The sequence below is a fragment of the Molossus molossus genome, unplaced genomic scaffold (assembly GCF_014108415.1).
Source record: "Molossus molossus isolate mMolMol1 unplaced genomic scaffold, mMolMol1.p scaffold_m16_p_11, whole genome shotgun sequence".
NCBI lineage: Eukaryota > Metazoa > Chordata > Mammalia > Chiroptera > Molossidae > Molossus > Molossus molossus.
Window position 1 is genome coordinate 102,722,601 of NW_023425346.1, and position 12,282 is coordinate 102,734,882.

General features: G+C 55.9%; 1 protein-coding gene across 1 annotated transcript in view; it reads left to right on the plus strand.

Annotated features, from left to right (window-relative positions):
* The first annotated feature begins 3,627 nt into the window (after window positions 1-3,627).
* Window positions 3,628-12,282, plus strand: part of MROH2A (maestro heat like repeat family member 2A) — a 43,584-nt gene continuing 34,929 nt past the window's right edge. Inside the window, exons 1-7 of the mRNA XM_036253365.1 lie at window positions 3,628-3,709; window positions 3,943-4,124; window positions 7,150-7,281; window positions 7,505-7,667; window positions 9,702-9,800; window positions 10,585-10,736; window positions 11,494-11,637. Of these exons, the coding sequence (XP_036109258.1) occupies window positions 3,628-3,709; window positions 3,943-4,124; window positions 7,150-7,281; window positions 7,505-7,667; window positions 9,702-9,800; window positions 10,585-10,736; window positions 11,494-11,637 (954 nt within the window). The remainder of the gene's footprint in view (window positions 3,710-3,942; window positions 4,125-7,149; window positions 7,282-7,504; window positions 7,668-9,701; window positions 9,801-10,584; window positions 10,737-11,493; window positions 11,638-12,282) is intronic.

Here is a 12,282-nt window from a genome sequence, read left to right on the forward strand (position 1 = left end):
TCTTGCTGCCTCTCATTTACAAGTACGAGAACCCAATCTGGATACCGTAAGCCAACAGGGGGTCTTTGTGTAAGGACCAAGGCTCGTGACCAAGCTTGCAGGGGGTCTGCAGGATGAGTGGAGCCTCTTTGGCCCTTCCCTGCCCCTGCGTGCTCTTGAGTGACAGATTTACTCTTCCCTCTTTTCTGGTTCCTTTTTTGCTCCTCAGCCCCAAGATCCTACAGGACGTTGACTGGGCTCTCTCTTACCCAGGGTTCTGAAAGAATCTGATTGGTCCAGCTAGATCAGGTGTTCACTCCTTGTCCAATCAGGAGTGTTGGGGGAGGGATTACAGAGGGAAACCATGCCCACCAGGAGCCTATAACTGTGACCCCAAGGGTCAGAGAAGAGGAACCCTGTGAGATGGGAGATGCCACCAAATGTGTTCACTACATACGTACGTTTCCCCCACTGTCTGCCTTGGCCCTTCCATACCTTTAAGCTCACAGCTTTCTACAATACAGTGTTTTCTCATTTCAAGTTAGTTCCCGTAGAAGTGGAGGTGGGAAGCTCTGCAGAGTGGCAGCATAAGAATGGCCGATTTTATGAATGCATCGCACGTGCCTCAAACGCTATTGTCATGATCTGAAGAATCAAAAGTGTTTTCACTTTGGAACACCAAACAGAGTCCACTTCTTTCTCTGTGACCCCATTGTCTTCGTGTTCTCTCTAGATAATGATTCGGGGGCATCTCACTTTTTGCTGTGCTTGCACACTCACTACGTTTGTAAGAAAAAGTGGCCCTTACTCCCAATAGACATGTCCTTCACAATGTGACTTTGTGGCTCTTCTCATTAAGAGAAGAGATCTATTTCCCCAGCCCTTGTGTGTGGACTGGCCTGTGACCTGCACTGGCTGGTAGAAGGTGGCAGAGGTGATGGGTGCCAGAGCCAAGTCTAGGCTCCAAGATGCCTTCATGTTTCTGCTTACCTGGGAACCCCGTCTAGCTGCTATGCGACACAGGTGTCTTAATCATCTTATGTCACTTCAGCCAAGAGCCAGCCAACTGCCAGACACCTGTGTGTGAGGCCATCCTAGACAGCCAGCCTTCACCCAACCCACTGGCTACTGCAGGTGCATGAGTGACTCCAGATGTGCTTGGCTGGACAAGGCCAGAGCCACAGAACCACCCAGCTTACCATCCATAGACTCGTGAACAATAGTAAGTGGTTGCTGTCAGTCATTAGGTTTTGAAGTGGCTTGTTACACAGCAATGGCTAACTGATACATTCACTTTCGGCTCTAAATCCATGCCATTTCATGTGTTGGGTCTTTAGACCCTCAGAGGACAAAGGTGTGTCCTACCTGCCTCTGTATCTACCACAGCATGGAGAGCCACACTTAGCTGCTGTGAAATTTCAACTATGTCACTTGAGTAATCTTTGGAAGAGAAGAGAAGGCCCAGGGAGGAGTAGGAGGAGGTAGGGCAGAGGGGACTGTGAAAGATGGGGCATGTGATAATTGTCTTCTTGTGTCTCTTCCATATTTGTCAATATGTGTCCAAAGGGCAGGCCGAGGAACAATGCATACATTTTGTGGGGAAGGAGTGGTTGGCACCACAGAGAGGGAGCTCATCTTCTAACCATCCAGATTCAATGAAGTAGAAATGGGTTAATGAGGGTAATGAGCTTCCCGGTATCAGAGGTGTCCAAGCAGAGGCTGAGGAACTCACTCCCTCTTGGCAGGGTGGGCAAATGTTGGGTGTAATTTTAACTGAGCAGTCAAGACCTAGGTGGCTATGAGTCTCGTTCTGTTGCTCTGTAGGCATGAAAAGCTTCTAGAGTCCAATATTTGATTGTTCCAACTGGTGATCTGGACTCTCACAGCTGCAAGGGACAGGGAAATACTTTGGGCCCCACTTTTGGTTTGAAAACACAAGGTCCCTGCCTTCTTTGAGGTTCTTTATCTTCTAAGTGTTCAGCCAGGGCTTCCCCATCCTGCAAGTCACCCAGTCCCCGGAAGGAGGGGACCTCTTCCCAAGACCTTTCTGTCACCCTCCTCCCCTCCAGCTGCCCCGACCACACACCTCCCCACCCTGGAGCCCTATGACAATATCCTCAGGGGACTCAGGTGGGAAGCACCTCCCTCCCACCATGTTCCTTTCCCAAACAGGCCACCATACTTCACCAGACATGTGGGTAATGTCTAAGAAATATTTAAACAGCGTGATGTGGGGTTTTCCTCGCAGGGGCCCTGTGCACTCTTCAAAGCCCTCAGTTGACAGACACTCAGGGAGGCAGTTGGAGCTCAAAGTTCCAAGGGTGTGGGACCTAACGGTGATGATTCTAACGAAGCCCTCCCACCCTGCCAGGAGACCAGGTCCCATCTGTGTGACCACTGAGGAGCCCAACTGTCTCCTGTTTTGACAGCCCATCCTGCCGTTGTCCGCGTTACCATTGACGCGTAGTAGGCAAAGAACAGAGCTTCTGCTTGTGTTGTGTTTTTGTTCCCTCTGGGAGAGAGTGCAGAGCAAAGGTCAGTATGTAGGTCTCAGGGTAGCTCTTTAAAGGATTCCCAGGAAGAAGAAGCACAGGATGGTGAAGGGCCCTGGGATGGAGTTTGAGTTTGAGGAACTTGGAAATAGAAGGAGAAAGGACCTGGGAGCTTTCAATCTTCCATCTTGACATCTGGGTTGGTGTTCGTCAACCCTTAAGAAGCTGCCGATGTGAGACCTCCTTGAAAAGACTATGAGGCTTGCCGAGGTGGATGTCTAATTCATCTTCCATTTTTAGTGCCTAGAAAAGAGGGAGGAGAGCCTACTTAACCAAGCACATTACTTATTTATCACTGTGTATCAAATGACCCTAAACGTAGCCACATAAAATAGCACCCATTTCTTTTTTTTTTTTTTATCCTCACCCGAGGACACTTTTTCTTTCTTTGTTCAGATAGAACAGGAGGGAGAGAGAGGAAGGGAGAGAGAGAGAGAAACATCGACGTGAAGGGACACATCGAGTGGCTGCCACCCGCACGACCAACCAGGGCCGGGGACAAACTGCAACCGAGGTACATGCCCTTAGCGGGAACCGAACCCGGGTCTCTCCGGACCGCAGGCCAACGCTCTAACCGCTGAGCCAAACCGGCCAGGGCTAGCACCCATTTCTTATCGCGTAGTTTCTGTGGGTCAGAGTCCAGGCATGTCTTAGCAGGGTCCTTTGCTTGGGGTCTCATAAGCTGTACTCAAGGTGTCAGATGGCTGCATGCTTTCTGGAGCTCGGTGCTCTCTAAGCTCATGTGGTTGTTGGCAGAATCCAGATCCTTGTGGTTGTAGGACTGAGGCTCTCAGTTTCTTGCCACACAGCCTCCTCCATCGGCAGCTTACATCACGGCTGTTACCTCTCAAGGCCGGCAGCAGAACTGCTTTCTCCACTCTGCTAACACAGAGTCTGATATGACATAATTTGGTCATGGGGGTGGCTTCCCACCACCTTTACCATACTCTGTTGGTTAGAAACAAGTCAGGGGTTGAGCCCACCCTGAAGGGGAGGGGATCATACATGATATGACCCATTGGAGGTCATCTTAGAGTGTGTCAACACACCAAGTAGTTTACAGATCTTGTTTGTGTCCAAAGAGCCTGAGGAAGAGATGGCAGAATCAGCAATAGACTCCAATGAGGATCTGTCAGAGGAAACAGAGGACCTGGAGCCTCTGGAGCCAGAGGATGGTGGTAAGAAAGTCACCCACATCCTTGCGTTTCTGTCCCATCTTGGCCACTAATTCCTTGAGGGCAAGTCCCAGCTGAGGTCTCAGTTTCTCCATCCATACAGTGGACAGGAAGGTCCCTGCCCAATCACAACACAGATGGAGCTAAGGCTGTGCAGGTGTCGGGGAGGCTGGGGCACAGGGAGCACCTCCTGTCACGGTCACCGCAGCACCAAGCTCGTACCACCTCTGTCTCAGGGACTTTCCAACAAGTCACAAACCTCCTCAACATCATGGACAGCGAATCCACAAAGACGGACACTGCCGGGGCCGTTCCTAACATGCGCAAGACACTGGCCTCGGTGATAATCACGGAGAAGGCCACCACCGAGCCCTGTGTGGTGATGAACGCCCTCATCCGCTGCCTGCAAGTGCCAGAGGTAGGGCGTCCTTCGCTCTCCGCCGCGCCCTGAGCCTGGCCACACCGGCTGCCTGTGCGTCCATCCACCGCTCAGCACATGTGTCCTGACTGTCGAGGGTGCAGGGATAGGTGCTGGGGTATGGAGGTGGGCAGGACTGTGAGGCTCTTGCTCTTTGAGGACCTACAGGGAGCTGGGGCTTTGATAATTTTTAAAAGCTCCTTTGTATTCTGACCCAGTGGGTGTGGGAGCGACCATCCCAGAGAAGAGCGGAGGGTGGAGACGGGGGAGGCAAGGACACGGCAGACCCAGGGAGCAGGGTGTGGGCCAGTGGGGAGACTGTTTCGCGGGGTCCGGAGGCTGGGGTAGAGGGTGTTGAAGGAAGTGGTGGGCAGTGTGACGGGAGATCATGGTGGGCCTTGAATGACAGGGCAGAGATTGGACCAGCGCATGAGAACCCCCTCCCCGAAAGTTCCTGGTTCAGTAGGTCTGGGGTGGGGGGCTGAGGAATCCACATTTCTAGCAAGTGCCCAGGTGATGCTGCTGCTGCTGGTGTGGAGACCACACTTGGGCAACTGCTGGATTTTAGACTGTCCTGTAGACCTTGGGAGTGGGTAGCACAGATTTTTACAGGGGTCCTCTTTAGAAAGTTGCATTTTATAGAAAAATGTGTGGCAGCCATGCAGGAGGTGCCGGATCTGGGAGCACAGGCCAGGAGCTCTCTCTCACAACAGGCCTCCAAAATGCAGGTGTAATAAAGAGTTTGTGTCGTTTTCCGAGAGAGGAGGGAGAGGGAGGGAGAGAAACATCGATCAGCTGCTTCCCACGTGTCCCCTAGTGGGAACCATGCCCGCAACCTGGGCATGTGCCCTGACCGGGAATCGAACCAGCGACCTCTTGGTGCCAGTGGGTCGATGCTAAACCACTGGGCCACCCTGGCCGGCCCAAAATGTAGGTTTTATTATTATTCAGCTCTGGTGAGGCCAACAGCTCAGGAGACGACTGCCTTTGAAGAGACAGTTTGTTATGCACAGAGCCCACGTGGAGAAGGCTGGCCCTCTGGAAGCAGCGGGCTCGGCCAGAGGCCCAGGGTGCGAGGGGAACACGGGGGCAAGAGTCCGTATTGTGCTTCCTGTGGGGCAGGGTCGGCCGAGCAGGCTGAGCAGCCTTAGCATTGGCTGGCTTGCACAGTGGGAGTGGCTCTGGCTGTCTGGCACCTGGCCCTGGGGTGCTTAGGGCCAGGCGGACAATGGCCCGGAGAGTGAGTTCGGTGGTTGGGTGTGGGCTCTGGGCTGGTCAGTTTGTATCTGAAACGTGTGCTCATGGGTGAGCTGTTCACTCTGTAGGAATTGGCTAACCTAGGAGGGACAGTCTCCACAGGGTCAGCAAGACCCCACGATGTCAAAGCATCAGGAAATGAGAGAAGTTTAAAAAAATCACGATTAATACCCAGGCTATAATCAGGGATCAGTGGTCAAGAACAGACAATACTCAAGTAGGCATATTTTCAAGTTAATACGTGTCAAAGATTTTAGTTATTCACTAATTATCGAGGGAACCAGTAAGATGTTAAGATGAGAATCCTACTTAGAGAGAAAACGGCCAGACAAAATTCATTTGCGTTGCAACAAGCGAGAATTGTTGTCCTCGCTACGGAGGAAACGCCGGTTTTCTACAGCTCAGCCTCCCTCTCCAGGGGACAGTGCCATTGCCTAGACCGGCCAGGGTACAGGCACCCCCCAAAGGCCTCTGTACCCCGAGCGAGCGGCTCCCCTGGGAGGCCCCCCAGTGCCTGTTTCATGCCAGTTTCCAAATCCTGGGCAATTTTTCTCTTGTGCCCATAAATATCCTCCAAGGATTTATCTCGATCCTAGAAAAGGCCGGTCTTACTACAATCTGCCTGGCCCTTTCGGTAGGTTCGGCGAGTGTTAGTTATGCACGTAGGCCTCTTCGAGTTCACTTTGGAAATCTAGAGCAGGTATTCCCGTGAATGGGGGGCGATACTGCCCTGCAACAGGCAAAACTGGGGGGTGGGGGTGAGGAGGTGGTGGGGGGCGGGGGCCTGAACATCTTGCTTTTTTATGTACCAAGCACAGAGATATATACAGCCCACGAACAGGCAATGATGAATTTGTGGTATTAAGGTTTTATGGAGATTGACTGGGGGGAAATGTCTAAGAAGACTCCTTAGGGAGCAATAAAAGAAGGAGCAGGTTGAGGACGCCTGTCCGGAGCCTTGTAGTGCTGAACACTCTCCTGCCCGGGGGTCTCACCAGGGGCCTCTGGCTGGCTTCTCACAGGCTCTGTGACTCCCGGTACCAAGACTGAGGAAACAGGCCAATACTCTGCACCGATTTCACTAGCAGAGCATATAAATGTGGGTGAATTCCTCTCTTCTTGAGATCCCCACATTTGTTAAGGTGTCTGGACTGTGGGAAGTGACCTTCGTAGCCTTTGTGGGACGAAGCTGTCTTCCCAGGAGGCTTTGCAGGCAGTGGCCCACATACAGAGTCAACCGTCATTGCTTGGGGTGGTGGCTCCTCAGACCTGAACGAAGGAGTGGTTCTCACCCCGAGTCCCCGGTGTGGCCCAATCCTGTCACTGACATAGTGATCAGTGCTATTTAGGAATCAAAACGGGGGCAGAGGAACATTTCCTGGTCTCCGTGGTCCCTCACTAGGGCAAAGGGCAGGGCAAACCCACCTTCTAGGGCTCTCAGTTGGGCCAGTGGCAAGCCTTGAGGACCGCCGTGCTGACCATTTGCCCCCCGCCTTGCTGAGCGAGCCAGACGGCAAACAGGCAGAGAGCCGAGGTGCAGGCCACGCGACAGGGCCCGTCGGAGGAGGCGACGGGAGGAGGGCAGCGGAGGCCGTGGAACGGGGTTGGGGTCTGAGGCCCAGGCAGCCTGTGGACGGTGGGCGCGTCCCGGGGTGGTGTGTCACAGGAAGAGTGGTGAGAAGGGGAGAAGGTGCCGGTGTGCTCGCAGGGCTGGCTCTGGCCCTGGCCCCCGCCCAGGATCTTCCCGCCTGCCCTCCTTGTTCCCCAGATTTCCACCCAGCGGACAGTCAACATCTACAACATCCTGCAGGAGATCATTCAGCAGGAGGGCGAGCTGGAGGAGCAGTGTGTCCACAGGCTGGTGGCCATCGCCTCCAAGGAGATGAGGGAGATCCTGGAGGTAGTGGAACTTGGCACTGTCAGTGCCCTGTGCCCCGCCAACCCAGGGGCCGAGCCGTTGGCAGGCGCGGCCTGCGATGCCCGAGGCCCTTGCCCAGTCACCTCCCAGGGCAAGGACAGGCTGAGCCCAGGGGGGCCCAGTGGGGCTGGAGAAGGTGCAGAGCAGGAGGGTTTTGAGGGTCCAGCTGGTGGTGACACCACATGGCCCTCTCCTGTCTGCTCAGGTGGAGGGTTACACGAAGGCAGAGGCGGCCAGTGACACTCTGGTGGCCCTGTCCCGAAACCACTTCAGCGTGGTCATGTATGAGATGCAGCACCACCTCAGGCCCCTCGACCTCACAGACGAGTATGTCATTGTCACCCTGGCGAAGCTGGCCAACGGCAACGGTAGGGGGCGTGCGCCCTCCACCCCCTTTCCGGCTGGCCCAGTGCTGCCTCCGGGGCTCTGCGCCCCTCCTCCCATCTCTCTCTTCTCTTCTCTTCTCTGGCATGCCTTCGGCTCACTCCTCGGGGCTCCCTCTGCTGCCAAGCTTCTCTCTGCATCTCTGCTCGCGGTTTGGTCTCTATTCCTGTCATTACATCGCCTCCAGGTCCCTCTCCTCGCTCCTTCTGAGGCTCCGTTCCTCTCTGTCTTCGTATCTCCCTCTCTCGCTGGATTTCCTTCCTCTCACTCCCTTTCCGTTCATCCCGTACGTAGGCACTGAGCTCCGTGCAGGCGTGGTGGGGGGCTCTGGGCCACAGCTGTGAATGAAACATGCGTGGGCCCTGCCCTCATGGGAGGCCAGAAACAAGTGAACAAGACAATAAGTGACCCTAACGTGAGGCGAGGGTGTGCAGGGGACAGCCAGGTTGCTTGAAGTTGGATGAGGGAGAGGACCTCATCTCTGTGGGGTCCGTACTGAGGCCGTGGTACTTCAGCTATGACCTGAAGGAGGCCACGATGATATCGGTGAAGAGTGGGATGCACTGGGAGAACATCACGTGCCAAGGCCCTGAGGCAGGAAAAGGCTTGGCTTCTCTGAAGAGTTGGGAGGTCCCTGTGGCTAGAGGTGGAGAGCGGGACGAGATGGTGTCAGACGAGGTCGGACAGGCCGGCGGGCTGCGCGGGCAGAGTCTGCATGAATCTGACCAGAAGGCTACCGAGGGCTTTCAGGCTGCAGCTGCCTGTTGACACTGAGCTGTCGTGTGGATGGAGATGGGGCGGGACACGCGTGGAGGTGCGGTGACGGTGGCTCGGGCTGGAGCGCACTCGGTGAGCGGTGGACATGGGGTTCGGGCACGGGACCATGGGGGGTTGTGTGTACGAGGTGAAGCAAGAAGGACGCCCACGTTCCCGGTGTGAGCAACACGGTGTGCGGGTGTTACTGTCCGGAGGTGGGAACATGGAGAAGGAGAACTCGGGGGCTCAGAAGGAACCTCGTTTGCATGAACTGAGGTCCCATTCCTCATGGAATAGCTAGTGGGGAGCTGACGTGGGAGCTGATGCGTGGATGCCGAGTTCAGAGGGCAGGGGTCGCGGCCCTTCCCACCAGGGACCTCAGCCCGCAGCTAGTGTTCAAAGCCACGGCCCCGGGTGTGAAAGTAGAGCGAAGAGCGGGGAGGAGCCCAGCACCGAGAAGGCTTAGGGGGACCCTCAGAACTGGGGGGGGTGAGAAGGGTGTGGTGTCAGGGGTCTGTGAAGACGTTGGTTCAGAAAGGGCCCAGGGGCGGCTGTGTCCCAACTGGCTGAGGGTCCACTAAGAGGAGGCTGGAGAAGGCTGTGTGGCCTGGAAGGGTTTCATGGCCTGTTGGAGATGGAGCCTGCGTGGGCCAGAGAGCGGCGGGGGGGTGACGGCAAGGAGGACTGGCCACTCGCTGTGAGATGGCAGCCAGGGGCCAGGGAGGGCCGAGGCCTGCGGACAGAGGAGCAGGTGGATGGGCAGGAGGAAGGGGCCCAGCCAGGAAGGAAAGTCGGAGGAGGCGTGCTGGTGGGGGTGGGGTCCCCTTCCCATTCCTACTTCCTGTCTCTATCTGCCCTCCTTCTCCTGCCTGCCTGTCTTCCTTCAGTCCGTCTTCCTCACTCTCTGTCTCTCTGTTTCTTCGTTCATCCAAGAACGTGTGTGACACCGACGGGAGCCAGACATCATTCCCAGGGGTGGGCGTGCTCTGAGCCCACTGTCTCCTGCCTCCCACGGCTCTGTCCCTGCTCTCTTGTCCCATCTTTCTGTCCCACCCCCTTTCCCGTCTTCCCTTCCCTTCACCCACATCTAGCTGGCTCTTCATCTCACATTGACTTCCACACTATTTTCCCAGGGCACCAAGGGGTTCCCTGGCTCGGCACTGCTGGATTGGGTGTGGGGGAGATGGGAGGTGTGGGTGGCTGGTTGTCATCTTTGCCTTCTCCCTGCTGACTGCTCCCATGACCTCTCCCCACCCCCACAGTGTTTGAATTTATGCCCTACATGGGCATCACCCTGGCTACCATATTCACGATGCTGAGACTTGTCAATGAAGCCAAGATGCGCCAGGTGATCTGTGGTGGTACGTGTCCTGCGTGGGCCTGCAGGTCTGGCCTGATCAAGGTGCTGGAGGGGAAAGTGGAGTAAGAAGTGGGTGGAGGGGTTGTTGGACCAGAGGTGGGTCGTTCATTTATTCTCAAACGTTTGCTCAGTCTGCTTCTTGGTGTGCCCTCAGATTGGCTCTTGGGGGTGCAGGTGGCTTAGAGGGAGGAAGCTGTCCCTGTGACTCGGTTTAGCTTGCTCTGTAGTTAGCTTTTCGAGAGGAGACCAGAGCAGGACGATGGGGTTCCCAGGGGATGGAGACCAGGGGGAATGTCTCCATGTTGGGCAGATTTTTGATGCTGTTTACATCTGATCTCTGTGCCCCAGGTTTTAAGTTATGTCATGATTTCCTGGTCCCCAAACCCCTGACCCTGAGAAAACTGGGTTTGCTTCTCTCTGCATTGGAGCCCCTAGGATGTGGGTAAAGAGTTCTATCCCAGCACCACCCTTGACCCCTGCATGTGAATGTCAAGGGCTGGGGCCTGGACACAGTTGTGTGTGGAATGCTCATGCCTCCCTGCGCCCCCTCTCCTGCCAGGGGGAGTCTTTCACGCACAGGTTTTCAGGATAAAAGTTAGGGAGCTGTGGGTGGCTGGAAGGGCAGGAGGGGAGGGATGCAGAGGGGAATTTTCTAGGCTGTCTCTGGCCATCTCAGCAACCCGCTAGCTGTGGAGGGGGGGAGCCCTCCCTTCGCCTGGAGGAGGCGCCTGGGAAGGCTGGGTCCTGCCTCCTGCCCCTCCGGGCTCACCCTCTCCCCACCGTAGCCATGGAGACCTTCTGTGAGACAGTGCAGTTCTACCTGAGGCACCTGGAGGACAGTGTGTACCCCGTGATGACTGAGGAGCAGTTTGCGATCAAGCTGTTCCCAATGTATCGCTATTTCGTGTCCGTGTGGCTGAGGAGCTACAACCCAGAGGTGAGAGGCTTTCTTCTCAGGGGTCTGCCTTCCCCCAGGTAGTGGCTCCCCAGCCTGTGGGGCTAGGAGAGCCGAGAGGCCGCTGGGTCCACCCTCATTCCCAGCGCCCCAGAGAGATGGTGACTGCGACCTGACCGATGGGCCCTGGCTCCCCGGAGGCGTCTGGGAACCAGGAAGGGGCCTGGCAGCTTCTGGACGGGTCGTGCTGTGTGGTGTGGGTGCCCTCTGCGCCCTTCACCTGCGGGAGCTATTTCCAAGCCACCTTTGTGCTGTGAGGGTTTGCAAATGAGGGAAGGGAGAGGCAGAGAGGTTGAGTAGCTGTCCAAGGTCACCTAAGTGACGGACCCAGGACTCCTGGGGACAGCTTGGCCTCATTGCCCACCTGCGGAGCTTCGGACTCGACCCTACTTCTAAGGTCCCTTCTGTCACGTATCCTTTTTCTTTTTTAAATTTTTTTTTCCTTTATTGATTTTTTAGAGAGAGAGAGGAAGTGAGGAGAGAGAGAGATGGAAACACCGATGAGAGAGAACATCGATTGGCCGCCTCCTGCATGCCCCCCACTGGGGTTCGGGCCCACAACCTGGGCACGTGCCCACAACCTAACCAGTGACCTCTTGGTGCATGGGTCAACGCTCGACCACTGAGCCACACCAGCCAGACCTGTCACATATCCGTGACTCTGTGGACAGGGCTGATGTCGCTGGTCCCTGCTGGGGGTCCTGGGCCGAGGGGTCCTGACACTCCGCTCCTACGGTAGGTGAAGCTGGGGGTCATCAAGTCCCTGAAACCCATGCTGAACTTGCTCCTGCCCAACAATGACTTGCGGGAGGAGGTGTACGACTACGTGCCCCTGCTGCTGGCGGAGTACCAGGGGGGGCTGGAGGCCCTCTTCATCACACAGGTGCGGGCTGAGCGGGCGCCGCCTGGGCTGCAGAGTGTCCCCGAGGGTCTGGGGTGCCGCCTGGGCGGAAGGTGGGATATTTGATATTCTGACGTCTGACAGCAGACCCTACACCTGTGCCGTACGAGGAGCCACGGGGCCTGGTGCTCCTAGGGTTTTCTGGGAGGGAACTCTGCCATTCCAGGGGGGAGGGGCGAGCGCCCAAAGGGTCTTAGAGCCACGGTTAGGCGGTGACCTTTGTATAGTTTCCTGGGGCTGCTATACCAAAGAGCCCCAGGGTGGTGGCTTAAAACAAGAAGAGCTTATTCTCTCAGAGTTCTGGAAGCCCGCAGTCCAAAATCAAGGTGTGGGCAGGGCTGCGCCCCTTCGGAAGGCCCAGGGGACGGGTCTGGCCGCCTCTCCCGGGGTCTGGGTCCCGGGCATTGATTGCTTGTGGCAGCATCACACCAAACTTGCCCCTCACATTCACGTGGCCTGCTTCCTTGTCCCTGTTGCTGTGTCCTCTCCTCTTCTTATAAGGACACAAGGCACTGGACGTAAGGCCCACCCTAGGTCCAGGGTCACCTCATCTCTGGGTCCTTAACTAATTCCATCCGCAAAGTCCTTATTCCAAATAAGGTCACATTCCCCTTGGCGGACGTGAAT